Source organism: Ictidomys tridecemlineatus, chromosome 10, assembly GCF_052094955.1.
Source record: "Ictidomys tridecemlineatus isolate mIctTri1 chromosome 10, mIctTri1.hap1, whole genome shotgun sequence".
NCBI classification, from domain to species: domain Eukaryota; kingdom Metazoa; phylum Chordata; class Mammalia; order Rodentia; family Sciuridae; genus Ictidomys; species Ictidomys tridecemlineatus.
The window spans coordinates 116,277,107-116,298,329 of NC_135486.1; the positions used below are offsets into that span (position 1 = coordinate 116,277,107).

The window sequence follows — 21,223 nt, forward strand, 5'->3', positions numbered from 1 at the left end:
TGCATTTCTTATTTGATATTTTAATCAGCATCATTTAGTGTGGAACCAAGAAAAGGTTTATGAACAAGATGTAGGTAGGGGAGAAGAAGGGAGACTAATGGAGGAGAAGATGAAATCTGAGCCTTTTTGCAAAGGCTCCAGGGGAAGGAAGCCTGTCCTTGTTCACAGGGAATTCAAACTCAGACGCTGTCTGTGCTGGGCCTCTTAAGTGCTTGGAACTGTGTGGTCAAGGCAAATGCCACAGGGCCCAGGAGCTCCTGTGGGTCAGATATCCTCTGGGAACAAACACGGAGAGCATTTGGGGCTACAAACCTCAGCCTGATCATAGGTTCAGACAGTTTAGGACAAAAGCAAGAGACACATATGAGAATGTATTAGTGAGTGCCCGACCCACTTTCCTCTGGGAAACGGGGGCACTGGTCCCCCCTCTGTAATATTGAGGGGGTCCTTCCCAGGGTGAAGTTATTATCAACACTGTTCTCCCCAGAACAACTTTCTAAAGCCATTTTTTTTGGTACCAGAGATTGAATTCAGGGACGCCTAACCATTGAGCCCCATCCCCAGCCCTATTTTATATTTTACTTAGAGACAGGGTCTCACTGAGTTGCTTAGGGCCTCACTTTTGCTGAGGTTGGATTTGAACTCGTGACCCTCCTGCCTCAGCCTCCAGAGCTTCTGGAATTACAGCTAAAGCCACTTCTAAAGAAGCCACAGGCTTCCAGGTTGAACCTGGAAGAATTTCCATATTCTGGGATGCTGACGTGCCCAGAGAGGGCATAGGAGATCCAAGCCACATCCTTCCCGCCCCCACACCTTGTCCCATGCAGTCTTCCTTCAGCTGTTCCCAGGTCATAGCTCTGTGTTGATTGATAACAGGGAAAACAAAAGCTAATACACAGAGAAGCCAAGAGGCACCAGTGGGAGCCAATATTGAAGGGAGACTTCTGCAGACATTCCCTTGGGACAGCCTCCCTGGCAAGGGAGGTCTCAAGGGTTGGAAACCGCTTCTCTGAGGCTGACAGAGGCCTCCCACAAACCCCAGGATTATGACCCCCTCTCTCCTCCCTGGAGGCTTCAGGGGTCCACCAGGACAGCGCGCCCCTCCTCCATCTCCTCTCTGCCCTGACCTGCTAACCAAAGCCTTCTGTCTCAGGGTCAACGCTGCCTGGCTGTGGTAACAGGACCCTCCACGGGGACAGAGCAGCGGAAGGAAGGGGGATGGGTGAGGGCCACGGTGCTCCCAGCCGCAGCAGATGGTGAGGAAAAACAGAGAGGCTTGTTTGCCTCTCTGGGGCGTCTGGTTCTGGGGCAAGGCTGGAGTCCTCAGAGCTTGGCGTTCGCTCACACGCGAGTGTGGGGGGGAGTGTGGGGGGGTGGGGGTCCCCCCTTCTTGCCGGGGGCGCTGAGGTCTGGCAGGGATTCTGGCTGTTTATCTTTCCTAGGGCCTGGTTGTGTCTGAGCTGTGGATTCATCCTGGGCAGCAGAGGCGACCCACCCCAGGCCTGGGTATCTTGGGGAATGTGTCAGTGAAGGTCCTGTTGGGTGACAGCTGGACCCAGGGATTCCCAGGAGCAAGGTCAGCTTCCTCTTCCTAGTTCAGTGCTCAGAGGTGTCTGCAGGACTCCGGGAGGCAACCATCTCCACATCTGGACTCAATTTCCGAGGCCTACCAAACTCTGCAGGCTTGGTTTGGAATTCGAGGGTAACTTCTGTAGTTGGGGGCTGTCCCCAGTGCCCACATTGGTTCCCCACTGCAGGGCAGGGCCTGCAACCCTTGACAGGGAAACAGGCTAAGAGACCAGGAGGGGCTTGTCCCAGGCCATGCAGCCGGGGAGTGCTGGGCCAGGGCTAGAACCTTGTTTTCTGGCTTTACAGCCTACAGCCTGCAGCTAAGGGTCTGTATTTGGAGTGTGCTAAAATCTGGTGACTTCATAGAGAATTTGAGGTATAGTGAGGCCAACAGATCTGGACAGGATGCCAAGGAAGTGATTAATGACTCACAGTGCCCAAGAGGAAGAGGTGGCCCCAGGGGACCCCAGGGGGAAGCACGGGCCAGCCAGGAGGCAGAGGGACACAGGGAAACCTGGTCAAAGCCTTTATCGTGGTTTCCACAGGAAGGAAGGGGCAAGGCCAGGCAGGCAGACTCCTGATGGCTGGCTTGAATACTTTCAGCAGGCTCTGGGGCGCGGGGGCTGTCCCTAGCTATGTGATACTTGGCTCTGGGGCACAGGACAGGTGGATAGTGATCTGGGGTGCCTGATAAAGGAGGTGGTTGGGTGTGTGGATGCTGGACTAATTGGTCTGTGTTTAAAAATGCTCCCCTGGGAGGGAGCCAGGGGGCCAAAGCCAGGCGATTCCGTGCATTACCAGGTTTGGCCCCTGAGGCTGATGTTAAAGCATCAAGTGACAGACATTAGAAGCACAGTTAACACACAGGGTCCTGTGAGAGCCCACGATTGAGTGCTGCCCACTTGGAAGCAAGCCGGGATGTGGCCACTGAGCATTGCAGCCATCGGCGGTTAGCTGATGTGGACCTGTCCAGACTTCAGCCAAGGCCACAACTTTAACTCAGTATTGGATTATTTAATAATTCCCCATTTAATATCTGTGCTCTCAGCTAGAACATCAACTAGAGCTGCAGCTGGGGTTTGAACCCAGGCTGTTTGAGTCCATGACCTTGACATCTGTGCAACATGACCTTCCGGTGTTTGAGAATGGATGAGTGAAGAAGGGAGCAAGGTGAGGGTGACCTGATTGCAGTCCATCCAGAGGGGACAGGGCCCTGGACAGCGCGCCAGGAGTCAAACAGGGTGGGCAGGATGAGGGCAGGGACGTGGCCCAAGATTTGGGGGGTAGGAAATGGTTGAGGAGAGAGGATTTTTCTAGCAGAATCAGTGCCAAGGCAGGAGGGATGTCCCAGGTTGGTGACAACACCAGAAGCCACACTGCCCTGGTGACATTAGGTCTGGAAGGTGTGAGGGATATGCGTCCATCTCTTGCTCCCAACCGTCCCCTTTTGGGTCTACAGTTATGAGTTGTGTCCTCTGTGCCGATTAGGGAAGAGCCTTTTGTAAACCAAGCTTACGGTGATGTCTGGGAACCCCAGAAAGGGTGACAGTGTTGGGGATCCAATTCCCAAGTATCTGAAATGTGCTTCTCTCCACGGCACAGTGTCACTGGTAAGGATTCCAGGCCCAGCTTGGCCACTGGCATGGGAGACAGTAGAATTGACCCCACGATGCAAAGTCCTAATCCCAGGAGCCTGTGACCGTCACTTTGTGTGGTAAAAGGGACTTCTCAGATGTGACCAAATTGAGGATCTCAAGTTGGGAAGGTCCTCCTGGATTTCTGGCTTGTTCAATCTGATCTTAAGGGTCCTTGTAGAGGCAGGCAGTGGGGAGATATGACCATGGAGGGAGGTGAGGAATTGGACAAAGGATGAGGAAGAATTCCAGAAGCCGGAAAGACAGGACATGGATTCTTCTCCTGGAGCCTTTGGAGGGAACCAATCTGGTGGTGGCCTTGATCTGGGTCCATGGTGAGTCTGAGTCGGGTCTTCTGACCTCCAGAGTTGCCAGATAATAGATACATGTCATTTTAAGTCACCAAGTTGGTTGTCACAACTGCAGTGGGACACCATTACACCAATCCCCTCTCTGACCCACACTCTTTCCATTTGTAGGAGGGTCACAGGCTCCTTGTCCTGATTCTCAAGTCTCTGAGGATCAGGAAGCAGGAGGACAGATCCTCTTGCTATTGGGAGGACTTCCTTCCCCCCAAAGCAGTTTCCAGACCTCACTGTGGCCTGACTCCAAATGTCCCGCTGTGAGTTCCCCTGGGGGGGGGGGAAGAGAACCTTATCCTGAGGAATTCTAACCAAAAGCCTGGCAAAGCCACCCCAGGGCTGATTAAAAGAAACCGTCCTGGGAGGGAAACGGAGAGTCATTAGTTTTCTGCCTTTTCATGTCCGACCTTGGGGCTCAGCGCATTCTGCAGCCTGCGATGGATTTAATTTTCTGTTTTGATCCTGCGGAGAAACCCACAAACAAGTAGAACCACAGGAGGCGGCTGGAGCTCCCAGGAACTGGGGGGTGCAGCGCTCCTCCTGGCTGCTGCGCTCTGGGGACTTGCACGCTGCGGGGGGGGGGGGGTGTTCCTGCGGGGCGCCCTTTAATCAACAGGGCTGCACAGGAAAAGAGCTTTGCAGGAGCGAATCAAGAACTCCAGACAGTGTCTTTGCCGTTGGTGGCTGTAATTCCTCCGCGCTGATTGCCCGCCTTTCTTGTGGGCAGCCCCCGGGGACCCACAGGCCTTGGGCACAGCAGCAGGATGAGACGGGAAGGTGGGCTCCTTACACCTTCCACCCGAGGGACATGTGTCTTTAATCACTGCTGAGAACAAAGGAGGCCGAGTAATTGCCTGCGACCCACTAGGGGCTAGTTTCTCTAGAGGCTTCAGCCAAGGGCTGGGTGGGGGTCTCCGCCTCGGGGTAGGGTCATCCTGAGCACAGGAGCTGCTGGAGAAATCCTTCTGGTTCCCAGCTCTGTTCAGATCCCGCCCTTGCTTAAAAACTTCTGAAGGCCCGCCAGGCACTGGTGGCGCAGGCCTGTAATCCCTGCAGCTGGGAGGCTGAGGCAGAAGGATCACAAGTTCAAAGCCAGTCTCAGCAATTTAGGGAGTCGCTAAGCAACTCAGGGAGACCCTGTCTCTAAAATACAAAATAGGGCTGGGGATGTGGCTCAGTGCCCCTGAATTTAATCCCTGCCATAGCCCCCCCCCCCAAAAAAAAAAAAAAGAAAAAAGAAAACCTCCTGAAAGGCTCCCCCTGGCCTGGGCGAGGCTCGGATCTCCTGGCTGGCCCTCAAGGCCTCCTGACTCTGCCTGGCTTCTCATGCCCTGAACTGGCCCCTCTAGCCCTACGCAACCACTCGGACAATTCCAGCACTTTCAGGCTTTTGCTAATGTCTTTTGTTAGGTTCCTCAAAAGCAAGATTTCTTGTGTCCCAGGAGACACCTAGGAAGCCTGGACCAGGGAGATGCTAAAGAGGGAGCGTATGGCCACTGGCCATCCGGCTGAGAGGAGAGGCCTGGGGAGTGGTGCTGTTTGCCAAGGAGGCCCCTGGGAAGAGGAGCCAGCTGGATGTGGGGATGACACTCACAGGGACGGTGTCTGGCGCCTTCCCTGGGGGTCTGGAACGAGCGAGCTCCTTCAAGTGGGCACAGAGGGAGAAAGGGGGGCTTGTGGGACTTGAGGGCCCAGCATCTGGAAAGAGGAAGAAAGCCAGGAGTTGGTGGGTCCCAGGAAGGGGTACTTAGGAGACAGGAGCATTGAGAAGGTCGTGCCGGGAGACCCTGGGCTGCAGGAAAGGTGCAGTTGGAAGAGGAGAGGGGCAGGAGGCCAGTGGGTAAAGAGACTGGGAATGTGGGCTCCCCTCTTGAGAACAGTGTCCCCTGAGAGGAGGCCATAATCCGGGAGCGTGGAGTCTGGGGTTTGATTTGGGAGCCTGGAACCTGTGGATTGCTGGAGCAGGACAGACACAAAAGCTTAGAAAACCAGGGGGCCATGCTTGTGGTTTGGGGGTATTCCTCAGCCCCAGACTTGGGGTGCTGCTGGGGGGGGACAGGCTGCAAGACAAGGAGTTGGGAGGGGAGTGGCAGTGCAGACAGGCAGGAGTTGGGGTGGGAGGGTGCATCCCGGGGAGGTTTGGGGAGACGTTAGCCCCCCTGAGTGGTCCTCCCATCCCACAGGGCTTCCCAAAGCCACCAGTCCTTGTGGTCACCTGCATCCTGTTTGTGAGGTTCCCTGCCCTGCCTGTGCCCTCTCATCAGATTTCACATCTCCTTCTCAGCACCCTCAGGCCAGTGACCATCTGAGTGTTCCTTGAAAGGACCGGGTGTTCATTGAACAACTGGCTTAGGATTGCCCTATCCTATTTTTTAAACTTTATTTTTTGATAAATACAAATTAAATTGGGTGACATCCTGTGCCAAGGACGTACCTGCTGTTCACCTTGTCCTTCTTACTGTCTTGTGTATCCCTTGGCAAGACACTCACTCGTCCCCGCACGAATTATCAGGAGTCCGGTGTAGAGCTCCACAGGGGGGGAGGGCGTGGGCTCAGCGGGTGAAGCTCGCTATTGGGTGGCGTTGTGATTGGCAGTCGGGAGGAGGGGCTGCTTCAGCCTCCGGAGGCTCCCTTGCAGGCAGGGCTCTATCATATTCTCCAAGGGTCAGAATCACCATTAGAGATGCCAATGGATATGACAGAGGTTCGGATGAGGATGTCACCTCATTCAATTCCTAATTCCAACTGGGAGGTGGATTTTGAATTCTAATAAGACCAGCCATTTCTTGAGAATCTATCCATTGCCACCTTAGTTCCCGTGCGATCCAGGGGCGAAACACTTAGTCCTCCCAGTAAGTCTCTGGGGGACTGTCTTGATGCTACTTTTACACCTTGGGAACGGGGCTCAGAGAGCTCAAGTAACTCGATCAGGATGTCCCAGGCCATACCTGTCAGGCAGGAGAGGAAAGTAAGGGCGGAGGTAGAGACAGTTACTGTGTCCTGGCCGCTTTGGGTGTCCATCGGTGACAGGTCCTGGGGTGGCCAGGAAGCGGGCTAGCCAGAGCTGCTGTCCTTTCTCAGAGGCACTTGGCTGGTACTTCTCACCCTTCATCCAGTCTCAAAACGTGGGCACAGAGAATGCGTGTGCGAAGAGTCCTCTTTCCAATGGGCTCTTGTTACGATTTCAAAGATGCATCCCTATGGGAAATGATCTGGTGGTAAAATATACTAGGAATGGAGTGGGAGGATGGTAACGTTTTTTCCCCAATATACAGTGTGTGTATTCCACCTTTCCCCTGCCCGCCCTCCCGCCCTCCTTTGCTTTCTTCCCAGATTTGTACTAGTCTCCCTTCAATGCCAGACACTGCTGCTAAGCCACAAGTTGAACAGGCTCTGCCTTCTGGGACCTACAGACAGGTGGGTGCCCCTGGTGTTAACAGTGGTCAGAACTCTCCAGAGGGAACAGCAAAGTCTGAGAGGTTAGGGTCGCTTGAGCAGCATGTGGAGGATGAGAGGCGGGTGGCATGCGAGTGGACATTTTTCAGGGCAGACTGTGTGGGCCAAGAGCTTCAATGAGGCAGGGCTCAGCCTGGGCGCCATGGCAGGGGCCCCGTGTTTCATAAGGAGAGAGGACCCTGGAGGGTCAGGTGGGGCTCAGTCATGGAGATTCTCAGGGGCTGGTGCTCTGGAGTGGGCTTTGTCCCTTCCAGATCTCAATCCACCCTTCCTTTGTTGAGCGCTGGTCTGAGTCTTGTGCTCCCCTGGGACCCAGGCTGAAGCAGCCCCTCCTCCAGTCTGCCAATCACACCGCCGCCACGCAATAGCGAGCTCCACCCACCAAGTCCACGCCCTACCCTGTGGGTGGGAGGAACTAAGGGGGCCTGCCCTCTGGAAGCAGCAGTTAGGATGGGTGGGTGCAGAGCAAGCATGAGCACTTGTGTCTCACCTCGGTGGGTCCCTTGGGCTGGAAGTTGTCACCCAGTCCTTGGTTTGAGGACAACTTTATAGACCTGGGGATGGAATCATCATGTCCGATATTTGCAGAAATCCCTGCCTGGAGACAGTGGGGGCCCAGGCCCTCCCTGATGCCTTGACTTCCCTGGGCAGGGGGAACCTGCCCCAGGGCCGGACAATGCCCTCACCTGCTAGGCTGGTTCCCAGCTGTGGGGCTTCTAGGAGCGAAGCAGCCTTGCTGTGGCCCTTCTCCCCCCATGGCTCAGCCTCAAAGGCTACCTGAAGCCTCTTACAGCACAAAGCTGCCCTTTCTGCCCCACGGCCTGCAGGGAGAGGAGAAAGAAGAGTCCCCCAGAGGGTGGGTCCCACGACAGCTTACTGTGATTCTGCCCTCGGTCCCCCACCCACTAAACTGTCTCCAACCTGAAGCCGGAGGATCCAGTGGTGCTTACCCTATGTCTGTCCCCAGCAGCTGAGGGCTTCCTGAGCTGTCAGCCATGAGTAGCTCTAAGAAGCCGGGAGAGGGCAGGTCAGAGGAGAAGGAAGGTGGGCTTCAGAAACAGCAGGATTTACTTCTAAAGCCTGCTGGGCTCTGAGTTGCTTCCACTGCTCCTGGGCCTGGCCTTGGCAGGGGAATCGAGGGTGTCCTTAGAGTCAGCTGTGAGTGGCAGGGTTGTCATCAGCCACTCTATACCCAGAGCCTGTTCATGGCCAGATTCGAGGCCAGAGGTGTTCTGCTCAGGGAAGGATTCACTGGGCTGGGGCCACGTGGGATCCTTAGTGATGGCGGGTGGGTATCAAATGAATCGTTGCTTTTCATGGGTCACATTCCTCAGATTCTTATCAGGGTTTTTTTTTTTTTTCCTTTCTTTCTCAAGCCGACAGGAGGATTGCAGGAAAGATGGTAGAAAATTAAAAGCAGGAGTCCTGGCTTTTGCCCAACTCTGTCACCACCTTGCTGTGTCCCCAGGGGCCCTTTTTTCTCTGAGTCTCAATTTTCTCACCTGTAAGAAGAAAGCTGGGGCAAGATGACCTTCCCAAGACCCCATGCAGTGCAAAGCCTTTATAATCCCCCAACTAAGTTCATTGAGAGATGCTTTCAGGACACCATCTGCCCAGATAGGATCCTGTCTTCGTGTCCCAGGGTGGGAGATGCTTCTGACATGGTGGTGGTGGCAGCAGAGATCAGGCAGGGTGGTCTTTCCACATCTCCCCTCCTTCCTGGGGATCCGATCCTCCCCCTGCATTGTGGCAGCTGAGACTGACCTTCTGAGATCCAAGGGGCCAGGCCGTTGAGGAACATTTTAGTGAGTTCACAATTTTCAGCTCTGCAACCTGCCACGGGGGTGTTGGCCACACCAAATTCCTCTAATAACCAAGATGGTAGCCAGCGCTCTCACTTTACAGGTTCCAAAGTGATGACTCATGCATTTATTTTTATTGATCAGGCTGGTACATTCTTTTCTCTTTTTTTGGTACTGGGGATTGAACTCAGAGGCACTCGACCCCTGAGCCCCATCCCCAGCCTTATTTTGTATTTTATTTAGAGACAGGGTCTCACTGAGTTGCTTAGTGCCTCACTGTTGCTGAGGCTGGCTTTGAACTTGTGATTTTCCTGCCTCAACCTCCCGAGCGGCTGGGATTACAGGCATGTGCCACCATGCCCAGTTGGGGGGTGTATTCTTATTCTCAGTTTATGGTGAACCCTGGGGACCGAGTCACAGGTGCAGTGAAACCCATGGAGGCAGAACAGAACTGGGGCTGCAGAGGGCTCTGCTCACCCACCCACATCACGGGCACAGTCCCCCAGCCCAGGTGCAAAGGCAGCCCAGTGGCCACGCAGTAAGTCTGGGGCTTGGGTGAGGCAGGGGCTCTGTGAGTGTTTGGAGTGGAGCTATCTCGGCTCGTGCTAGCATAGGGGCGAAAGAAACTTCTTTCTACCCGCTGAAGTTTCCATATTTGGTTTCTCCAACGGGAGCTGAAATAGATCAACAGAAGTGCCTCCATACACCAGCGCCCGGAGTGTAAAGTCCCAAACTCAAAGCAGGGACAGATGGTTGATGCTTCAACACTCCCCTCTAAGGCCGGGAGGAAAGAGGTGAGAACACAAACTTCTAAGGGGAAAGGAAGCAGTCAGGATGGGGTGACAGGAAGCTGGCAGAGGCTGGAGGCTGAGCCCCATCGGGAGACCCCACCATGGCCCACAAAGGTGGGGGCCCCACAGCCTAGCACGGCTGCAGCATCTGTCTGCCACCAGGACAAACTGGGTCCAAATCAGGGAAGCCCCCAGGACCCACAGCCTTCCTGACCAAGGGATCCTGACCTTCCTTTCCATCGTTCACCCACCTAAACAACTGTACGGGGTTGTTCACGTGGGGGTAACTGGGTGTGCATTACACTAAGGCCTGGCCAGTTTTTAGGGTCCCCCCAAATAGTAAGACGGTCCAGGTAGGTGGATGGAGAGGCCCTGCCTCTGTCACCCTTTCAGGACAGGGCACCCCCACAGCCCTCTCTGCCCCTGCCCATGGCCTGCTCTTCCTGGGCACAAGAACCTCCTTAGTGTGCACGGGAGTGTGTCCCAGGAGCCTCCTGTTCTGACCCAGCTCTGAGCCCTCATGGGGCCCGGTGAGCAGATCTTGGCCCCTGCCCCAGGCAGCATCTTAGAGGAGAAAGCTGGGCAGGAGGCTGAGGCAAGAGCATTTCAAGTTCAAGAGCAGCCTAGGGAGCCTGGGCAACTTGTCAAGACCTTCTTTCAAAATACAGAGCCAAACAGGCTCTTAAAGCAGACCTGCTCTGGAGATAACCCTTTACCCCACAAATGGCTCCACCCTCATGACCCAGTCACCTCCCAGAGGTCTCACCTCAAATGCCATGAACGCATGAATCTGGGGACTAAGTTTCCAACCCATGAATTTGGGGGACACTGTCTAACAGCAGCAGGGTCTTGAGTCTGCCCTCCCACACCTGGCCACATCTTGGGCTCTGACCTGGCTTCTTCCCATGGAGGTCCACTGCTCTGAGGCCCACCTCCTCCCCCGAGACCTGTCATCTCTTGCTCATAGGACAGTGGCCTCAGACATCTCGTCCCGGTCACTAGAGGTCAGTTTGTCTCCTTTCCTCCTGAGCTCATGGCGTACCCCCCTTGTCTGTAGAAGCAGACCCTGAGACCATCTTCACATGCAGGACTTCCCATGGAAGGGAGGGGAGGAAATGGGAATAAGCAAAGGGACCTTTGCTAACTCTGGCCTCATGCAGGGCTCTGTGGCTGGAGTGGGTCCTCTCCCCTGCCCCCCTTCCCTCCTCTGATCCCCCCCACCCCCCACTGTTTGTCCTGTGTCAGGCTCAGGGTGGCCTTCTCAACTATGCACTGACCTGTCACTAGATGGAGATGCCTGGGGAGGAGTGGATGTGGGTCAGGTGACCCTGGGCAGCTGAGGCAGGACTTGAAGGTGCTGACCACTGAACCACATATGCTGCCCCTGCAGGTGGCACACCTAGCACCTGCTTCCCACAGGTTCGGCTCTGGTGGTGAGAGAGCCTGAGATCACCTTGACTCTTGGGAGGCCACACCCATAGACCTGTGGGGAACTTAACTGTTGGTGGACCCTCCACGCCCCATCCAGGGCTCACCCCCTGGGTCCTAGGGCAGCCACACAGGATCCCGCCTTCGCCTATGCAGGTTTGAACTTGGCTCTGGCTCCAGGCTGTGGAGATCTGGCTGGGATCCTGACTCTCCCCCAGACCTGGGCCCACCTCTGCCAGTTCCTGTTCTTCTGCACTTTCTATCCACCACCTGCTGCTCCCCACCTGGCTCTGCCCCTCCCGGAGGTGTGTTCCCCAGGGCCGGAGCCACTGTGTGCCCCTCCACCCAGGGCTCAGTGGGGACAAATGAACAGGAGATTTGCTTTAGGAGGCAGGATGAGGAGGGGAGGATGAGGAGGGGAGGGCAGGATGAGCCTGCGTGGCCTGGATCACCTTCACCCACCACCGGGCATCACCTGGAGACAGGGACACATCCCCAGACATGTGACATTCTGCAGCTTTGTCACCACAAGACCATCACAGAGTGTACTTACATTGAAACAGCTGTGATATCACCAGGCGACATACCTCACAGAACCCCTGTCATATGTGAACCCCGTCATTGACCTAAATGTTGTGCAATGTGTGACTGCATTGTCTCACTGGTTTCAAGCTTGGGGTGGGGACACTCTGTCCTCCTTGAGGGACACTGTTAATAGATATGCCGGGGGTGTTTTGATTGCTCTCTGACCACTTCCCTACCCTCACTAGCCAGATTGGGGTCTGGAGTTAGGAGCTAGAGTGTCCAGATAGAAACTTCCGGCTTGTAGGGCTGGGGATACAGCTCAGTTGGTAGAGTGCTTGCCTCACATGCACAAGGCCCTGGGTTCAATCCCCAGCACCTCCAAAAAAAAAAAAAAAAAAAGAGAAAGAAAGAAACTTCCAGCTTGTCTCTTGCAAGCCTTTGGGTTCTTTCTAAAGCTTCATGTTCTTATCTGCAAAATTCCCACGTCAGACCTGTTGAGAAGGTTACGTGGGGTAATGGCTTGTGTCCTTCCGGAGGCTCACACAGAGGCTCACACAGAATCAAGATCCGTGGCTTAGGACTTTGGTGTATGCATTTTGGAGGGACCCAATTCTGCCCATAGTTATCAGTGAGACTGTTTTACTAACCATACAGGGGCCTCGGGGTGCTGGGCCCCACTCTGCCTGAAGGAGAGGGCCTCTTTAGCTCAGGAGCTGGGAGGGTGGGAGGCACATCCTGGTGGGGGCATGAAGCTGGCTTATCTTGCCAGCATCCCCCTGAGGACTGGCCTGTGCCCCTTGGCGGTACAGTTGTGGGCTGTGGCCCGACAGTTGTCCAGGTTTCTCATCTGACCACTGCCTTGTTTTTCAACTGGAAACTGGCTTCTCGAGCCCAGTGGTGGGCAAATCTGCTGGAACTGGCCTTTCTGTGGACTGGATAAGGGGTGACCCGGTAATTAGAACAAGAGGCAGGTGGAGGAGGGGCTTGGGCCTGAAAGTGGACACCCCAAACCAGGAGGTGACTGTGCCGGGGCACAGAGCCTAGCACACAGCACAACCTTGACCCACAGCTTTGGTTGAGTGAGGGACTGGAAGGGACAAGGCCCTCTGGAATGCACTTGGGGTCCCAGCAATGCACCACTTCATTGAGGCCTCTTCTTCCTGGGAAACCCAAGGTCCTCCCCAATGACACAGGCTAAGATGGAGCCTTGTGTGGGGTCCCAAGGAACCTGAGATGGGAGCCCTTTCCTGGCTGGGAAGGTACCCAGGAGGGGAAGGAGCCTGGGTGGAGACTGGTAGGATAAGTGAGACTTGACCAAACAGAAGAAAGTGAATGACCTTCCAGGGTACAAGGGGACAATGGAAATGGCCAGCCGGAGCAGGCTGGAAGTGGGCCAGAGCAGGCATTTCCCTTGTGGTTGTGGAGAGCAGAGAGGTGAGGGAGCCCAGGGTGGCACCAGGTTTGAGCTCTGCATGGCGCTCCCTGGTGGCAGGTAGAGGAACTTGCAGGGAGAGACACCAAGATGTGGGAGACCAGGAGGGCTGAGGCTGGTTGTCCAGGAATGAAAGGGAGTCAGAAGGTCAGGAGTCGATTTGCCCAGCATGGGGGCATGGCTGGGAGAGAGAAGGTGGAGCCTGGGGTGTTTCCTTGCCCCTGGGGGTTTCTCTAAGGGCATGGGGAATTAGTGTGCTGGAGGAGCCGGCTGGGGCTGGATATGATGAGCTCAGTAGAGCACCAACAGCAATTGTGTGTCCTGGGATGTCCTGAGAGCTCTGATGATGCATGACCACTGTCCAGGCAAGTGGGCACACACAGTGGGGTTCAAGGGGAAACACTGAGGTGATCCACCATGGGGGCAGAGCTTGGACGGAGGAAACAAGGGCTGGCAGGCTCAGACTCAGGGCTCAGGGTCCCTGGGTGGAAGGGGACACATGAGATCAGACCCCAAAGAGAAGCTCAGAGGGAAGCATGGGCTTAGGGAAGCCTCAGCCTGAGCCTCCAGGGTGGAGGTCCCTGGGTCCTGGACCCTCCATGAGAGCTGGGCTGTGGAACAGGGGGAACTGATAGAGAAACATCGCTCAGATGAGGCCCAAAGAAAATGCCAGTCCCTTCCCATCCTGATGAGCCTGCCAAGAACTTGCCCATGTGTGAGGACCACACCTGACACCCCCAAATTCTGACCACTGCCTTGTTTTTCAACTGGGCTGGGGGGGTCAGAAAAGGGCTGTACCCCTCCCGCGGAACCCCTTTCCACCTGCGGTTAGGCTGTAGCCCAATGACTCCTGTTTGCCCATGACCAAGGTCAGAGACCAGGGCGTGCAGTGAGTGATGACATGATGCCACTCAGCAAACAGAAGACACAGGACATGGGGACCCTAGGAAGTAGGCCATATTGGTCCCCTGACCACGGGATCCTGAGATGAAGTGAGTTTCGAGTTCCATCGGGACAGGCCCAGAACCCTATCTCCATGCCTCTCCTTACAGTCTTCATTGTTTGGCCAGGTCTGGATTATCGGAAGCCATTTATAGTCCATTAAGAGATCAGATGTTGGGCTGGGATTGTGGCTCATCGGTAGAGCCCTCGCCTAGCATGGGCGGGGCCTGGGTTCTATCCTCAGCATCACATTAAAAAAAAAAAAAAGGTATTGTGTTGTGTCCATCTACACTTAAAAAAAAAATATATATATATATATAAAAAGAGAGAGAGATCAGATGTCTAGAGATGGTGATTGGAGGCTTTGGAAAAGGTTTTCCAATTCACAGCTCATTTCTCTATAGAAAGCTCTGACCCAGTACAATTCAGAGATGGCGGGACTCTGTCTATTCCAAAAACCCAGGGCTGGGATGTAGATATCAGGGTGGAGCGTTTATCCTTGGATGGGATGGTAGCTTATCCCAAAGAGAATTGTACCTCTGTCTCTGAAACACATGCTAAGTGCCCATACAGAGCCCGAGAGGAAGGAAGGGCTATCCAGTTTCAGGATGTCTCTCTGGGCTACAGGAAGAGGCAAGATTGATGGTTTGTATTGGGTAGGTGGGACCCTGGGTGGGAGGGCTGAATTTCTTTCTCAGGGTAGCCTCAGTTTGCATTTTCCTTTTTCTTTTGGGATATTTTTTTCACTTTGCCAGTAGTATTGGGAGTATATCATAGAAAATTGTCCAAGATTTTGACAAATTTTGATGAAAGATCATACCTAATATTTATTTGTAATTTTTAATATCTATAAATTTGTTATGTTTATGACTTTTTTTCCCTTAAGAATTGTCTAAGCTTTGTTGATAAGATTTTTTTTTTTGCAAAAAGTCTGTGTTTGGATTCTGTTGATTTATTTTTAATATGATCTATTTAATTAATTTTTGCTTCCTTTTAAAAAAATTTTTTAGTTGTAGGTGGACACAATATCTTTATTTATTCATTTTTTATTTTTTATGTAGTGCTGGGGAACAAACCACTCTACCACTGAATCACAACCCCAGCCCCAATTTTTGCTTTCTTTTTATTAATTCATTTATTCTCTCATTTTCCTGTCTGTCTTCTAATTAGTATGTTATTTCTTGCTACTTACTTTTTATTTCCTAGCATTTTGAGGATTGATCGGCTTTTGTTTTACTCTTTATTTTCTTTTTAGTGCGGGATGGCTTGCATTTTTACATTTTAATTCTCTGCTTCCTAGTATTTATCTTTAAATTCAAAACTATCTAATTGTATATATTTTTTTATTACACTTAAAGTGGCACAACTTCTATATCCTCTCCTTCAACATGAAAAAAATATTTGCAATTTTAATTCTTTATAACTTCTCCTCTTGGCCATCTTCCATGTTGAAATCACTTTTGTTTTAGAGCGAGGCTATTACTAAATCTCATTATTGTTTCTTTGCCTGTAATTACTCTTCTAATATGTTTTTTTTTCTATGTCCTTTATTTTGTTTTGTTGGGATACCTCCTCTAGTGATTCTTTCATAAGGGGTAACTGGTAAACTTTCTAAGTCTTTACACATCTGAAATCTTTATTTGGCCTTTGAGGTTAATTTGGCTGGGTATAAAATTATGGATCCTAAATATTCCCCTTAGGAATTTGAGAAAAATTTGTCACCATATTCTTGAATCTGATGTTGCTGATTTTAAAATCTTATTGAAACTTACTGTAAGTAGTTTGTTTTTTCTTGGCTTTCTATGGCATTTAGCATTTTCTCTTCATCCTGATTGTTCTGAAATTTCAGCACATACCCAGTGGGCCCCTTTGAATTAGGAACTGGTGCCTTTCTTCAGCTCTGGGACATTTCCTTTGCTACTTTTTCATGTGTCTGCTTCTCTTTGTCTCTGATCTGCTCTTATGGGGCTACTAATCAGTAGGTGTTGGCACTTGCCTGACTTTAGATCCCTCCCATTTCTCCCTACATTGTCTGTCCCTTTGTGCCTTTGCAGGGCCTCCTGGGAAAGTTCACAGCTCAGACTTGAAGCTCCTCAGGACCTCCTTCCTTCCCTCCATTCTATTCTTCCGTCCATCCATGGAGGTTTTATTTTCATGGTCATACATTCCATTTCTAAGAGATCAAATTTATTTTATTCCACAATTTTTATGAGTGGCATGCTCTCATCTCTTGGAGGACATTAATTATGCTTGTAAAATTTGTCTCCATATATTTTTTATTAATTTTTTTTTCTAGAGGTGCGATTTTATTGCCTGTTGAGTTGGTGCCTTTCTCTCATGGTGTTAGACTTTTAAAAATTTTTTATCAAATAATTTCATGGGTTTGTCTCTGTTTATTGAGACTTTGGCTTTTGCCAAAGAAGAATGGGGAAAAAATATGCAAGAATTCAGTGATCTGACCTTAAACGTGTCCCTGGAGGTCACCAGCTTGTGAGGCACCTGTTCTGACCACACCTGCCAGTGGATAGGTGAATCCAATGCCTGAATCTTGATACCAGCAGTGGGGTTACCTGAGTCCTCACTAACTAGCTGTCTCCCCTAATCAATCCATCCTGCAGCCACCCTAGGGTGTTGCCCTTATCTGCTGCTCCTAAGTTGCTCCCACTTGAGCCCCAGGCCTCTTTCCTGCATGTTCCTGGCTGTGCCTCAAATTACTTCCATTTGCTTTCTATCTCTAAAGTACTCCTCAGGTATTCTGGTCCAGGGCTTCTTGTTTTCCAATGTTATTCTGGATATTTTTTCTACTGTTAAGTTTCCAGGATCTGGTGATGGTGGGAAGGGTGGGCCTGCTGGCCATCTTGATCCAGTGCCCATATGGTGTGCATCTGTGCCCTCTCCCTGCACCTCTGCTGCCCACACTGCAGCAGTCCTTCCCTGCTTAGAACCTTCAGTGGCTCCCCACTGACTTCCTGAGAAGAGCCATATTAGCCTGGAGCCTCTCCCTTTCCCTGGCCCTTCCTTCCCTTCAGCCTTCCAGCCACTTCTAGTTGCACACAGGCCACTGGACACGCCTTGGTTGTTCATATGGTGTCCCCACCCATTTCCCTCCTTCCTCAGCTAATGTCAGCTCCCTCATGGCTCCCAAGCAGCTAACTCATCTTTCAGTGCTCAGCTGGTGGCCCTTCCTGGGACCACTCCTGCTCTGCTCCCACAGCTCCCTGGATGGACCTGTACCTGGATTCTGGTGGCTCCGTTCCCCTTGTCACCTGTCCTCCTCTGCCCCAGATGTCAGGGCGGTGGCTGAGTCTTTTTCACAGAGTGTCTTCAGTGGCTAAAATGATGCCAGTGCTTGGAGGCCAAATGGCGTGGGTACTGTCCCTTCCCCTCAGACTTGAGCAGAGGGTCTCTGTGGGCCCCTGATCCAAGAAAAGTGGGTGCTCCAAGTTCGTGAGGGGACCCTCCTCCTCCAGCACAACCTTTGAACTGCAGTCAGTGCCTCAGGAACAGACAGGGCTGACGCGACTTCTGCTCTCTCCATAGGCACTGGTGCCATCACACGGTGACCCGGACGGTGTCCTGCCAGGTGCAGAATGGCTCGGAGACAGTGGTCCAGCGTGTGTACCAGAGCTGCCGGTGGCCTGGGCCCTGCGCCAACCTCGTGAGGTAAAGGCCCTGGACTGGACTGCTCCGCCCTTTCGGTCCTTAAGAATGAATCCAGCCCCAGCACGGCTCTGGGGGAGGCTCTGGGAGAGGCTCTGGGGGAGGCTGGATTAATCCCAGAGATGAGAGTTGAACCTGTTTATGGCGCACCTTCTGTGTGCAGGGTGTGTTTGAGTATGAGTGTGTGTGTGTGTGTGTGTGTGTGTGTGTGTGTGTGTGCGCGCGCGCGCGTGCGCCCACAAAAGGTGAATGGAACACCGAGACAGACCCTCACAACTCAGTGGGTGTCTAACTGGCAGAGACCTCCACAGATGAGTGTAGACAGGGATCAAGGGAACAAGGAGGAGCCAGGTGGGGTGAAGAGGGAACCAGTTAGCATAGGGCTCCCGACTAGGATGTGGGGATATGCCAGATTTAGCCCCGCCCTCTGGCCCCGCCAAGCTCTGCCTCTCACAGCCCCACCCTCAGCCTCAGCACTCACAGCCCCTCAAGCCCCGCCCTCACTACCCTGCCCTTACAGCCCCACCTCACAGCCCACCCTCATAGCCCCGCCCTCAGCCTCACCATTCACTGTCCCTCAAGCCCCGCCCCTTACAGTCCCTCAAGCCCCGCCCCTTACAGCCCCTCAAGCCCCACCCCTCACAGCTCCGCCCTCACAGCCCACCTCTCATAGCCACGCCCCTCAGTCCCACCCTCACAGCCCCGCCCTCAGCCTCACCACTCACAGTCCCTCAAGCCCCGCCCCTCACCAGCCCCACCATTCACAGCCCCACCTCACAGCCCACCTCTCATAGCCACGCCCCTCAGTCCCATCCTCACAGCCCTGCCCCCACAGCCCTATCCCCTCCCTGGAAGCCTTCAAGCCCCATCCTCTCACAGCCCTGACCCTCTCGCAGCACCCATCAAAGCCCTGTTCTCACTGCCCACTGTCCCACCAGTTCTGTCCCAAAGCCCAGTCCTGAGTCACTGCCCTCTGCAGTCCTCAGCATCTGCAGAGAGATTTCACCACGAGGGCCTCAGAGCAGCTACCTCACCTTCCTCCCCCATCCTCTGTCCTTCCAGCTCAGCTCCACTTCCACCTTCTGGACTGGCTGCCCCTGACCTTTCTCCCCTCAACCTGACCAGCCTGAGGCCTCTACCTGAGGACCCTTCCCCATCTCTGCCTGGGACCTCTCTCAAATCTCTGCCCTTTTGAGCTGGTGTCCCCGCTAACAGGGCATTTTACACGGGGTCCATAATCACATCCAGCTGCAATAGTAGAATTCTTAACTTGGGGTCCTTAGATGCAATGTTTTCCTGCAGCTCGTTCTGCAAGAGGAATGGCTAGAGAAGTGGAGAGGGAGATGTCCATTTTAAATTTTAAGCAAGAGGGCTGCTTTTAAACACTGTGCTGGAGGCAGGACCAGTGGATCCATAATGAAGAAAAAGATGTTGACCCCCCCATCCTTTTCAGCCTGGAGACCCCCTTAGTCCCCAGGAGCAGGGAGCTTCCGATTAGCCAGTCAGAGTCTCTTGATCCTGTGAGCAGCTTCTGAGGAGGGAGGTCTTCGGCGTCTGATTTCTCCTATCCTGATGGGGAAGGCTCTGGCCAGGTTCCACGGGAGGAGTGGCTGTCCTGCTCTCCCAGTGGGAAAGCCAGCTGCTGGCCCCGGAGGACAGACACTGGGCAGAAAGGTCACACGTCCCTTACACGGTTCTGACTCCTGCCCAGCTTGCTACTATGTCTTTCTGAGATCTAGAATTTGACTTTAACAAAGGAATACTGTCTCCGGAGTCGAGACAGAGTTGGGTATGTCTGCTGGGCGCTGTGGTGCACCCCTGTAATACCAGAGGCCCCGTGGGGCTGAGGCAGGAGGATCCCAAGTTCAATGGCAGCCTGAGCAATTAAGCAAGACTCCTTCTCAAAAAAAGGAAAGAGAGCTGGGGATGTGGCTCAGGGATGGGGTGCTCACCCAGCACGTGCAAGGTCCTGGGTTCCATCCCCAGCACAGCAAGAGGGCTGTGTATCTAGAGTTCAGCCATATGGGCCTTTAGCTGCCATCCCATTATTAATGTGCTGGATGCTCCTCAAGCCAGTTACCAGGGTGGAGACCACCCAGGTATACGTGAGTGTCTACACACACACCATAGCGTGGCATTTGGGTTTAGGAGATGAACTGTCAGGTTTCCCTTTACTGAAAGCCCTCAGAATAAGTGGGATGGTGGGCTGGCTCTCCTAATGCCTCAGGTTCACGTCGAAGTTCTTATACTTTTGCAGTGTAGTCATGTCTGCTACGGAAAGGGGGCAAGCTGACTCCTGAATCGCCGAGCTGGGCGGGAACATTTTCAAGCCACCGTGAACTATCACAGTTGCTGTCTCAGGTCTTAGCGGTGATCTGAGTGGTGTCCCTGCAGCACAGGGGTCTTCAGTGTGGGTGCTGCGGGCCTTTCAGGGACTTCATTCCTTAGGGTAAGGACAGAGGACAGACGACCCGTCAGAGCATATGTGCATGTGTCATGAGCCTCCCCTGTGCCTGCAAAGCTAGCCAGCAGGAACCTTGTTCATTACAGTTAATTACAACTTTTCATTTCCATTCTTTTAGAGAAATTTCTTTCTTTCTTTTTTGGTACTGGGTTTGGAACCTCAGGGTACTTAATCACTGAGCCATATCCCAGCCCTTTGGATTTTTTCTTTTAAGACAGGGTCTAGCTAAGTTGCTTAGGGCCTCGATAAGTTGCTAAGGCTGGCCTCGAACTGGTGATCCTCCTGCCTCAGCCTCCGTAGTTGCTGGGATTACAGGTGTGCATTGCCATGCCCAGAGAAATTCCCTATTTCAGATCTTACTTACAATTGCTAAGCAATTATTATTTGTTAAAGAAAGAGGGGCTACTACACTTTTCTTTCTCATCAGTAACTCATAGCTGAGCTAGAATGGGGGGGCACCCTCTTTCTGCGGCCTCAGGGCTGCTGGCTGGGCAAGGAGAGGAAGGGTGATAGTCAAGTATGACCACCGCTCCCTGGTCACCTGGGGCTGCATTCTTATTACAGGCCGTCTTTTTGCTGTATTCTACTACAAGGGCATCTTGTTTGTGGCAGCCTCCTCACTGGTCTCCCTTGGGACTTTGGACTCTTTGACTTCACTCTCCACCATCCCGTGTGGGTCTTCCATGATATTCCTCCAAGTCACAGAAGGGCAGCAAAGGCTCCAGGCATCATGTCTCATGCCACGGTTTTCCAAAAAAGGAAGCAAAAAAGTGGGACCCATTTTTTTCTGTCATAGAGAAATAACATGTGTCCAGGATTGAACTCAGGGACACTGACCACTGAGCTACATCCCCAGCCCTATTTTGTGTTTTATTTAGAGACAGGGTCTCACTGAGTTGCTTAGCGCCTCACTTTTGCTGAGGCTGGCTTTGAACTCGTGATCCTCCTGCCTTAGCCTCCCCAGCTGCTGGGATTACAGGTGTGCGCCATTGCGCCCGGCTAAGGATAGTCTTTTCTAGAACCCCCAGCCGACTTCCCCTGCTGCCTCAGTGGCCAGGATTTGCCCCTCAAGCCTCAGTTTCCCCAACTCTAAAATGGAGGTGACGGAGTGCAGCGTTGGGAGGTGGCTGAGGAGGGGGTGAGGGGCGTGGGGCGGTG

General features: G+C 53.0%; 1 protein-coding gene across 2 annotated transcripts in view; it reads left to right on the forward strand.

Annotated features, from left to right (window-relative positions):
- Col26a1 (collagen type XXVI alpha 1 chain) overlaps positions 1-21,223 on the forward strand; it is a 123,714-nt gene that overhangs the window by 15,970 nt on the left and 86,521 nt on the right. For both annotated transcript variants that reach the window (XM_078023831.1, XM_078023832.1), the window contains exon 2: positions 17,482-17,604. In XM_078023831.1, the coding sequence (XP_077879957.1) occupies positions 17,482-17,604 (123 nt within the window). The remainder of the gene's footprint in view (positions 1-17,481; positions 17,605-21,223) is intronic.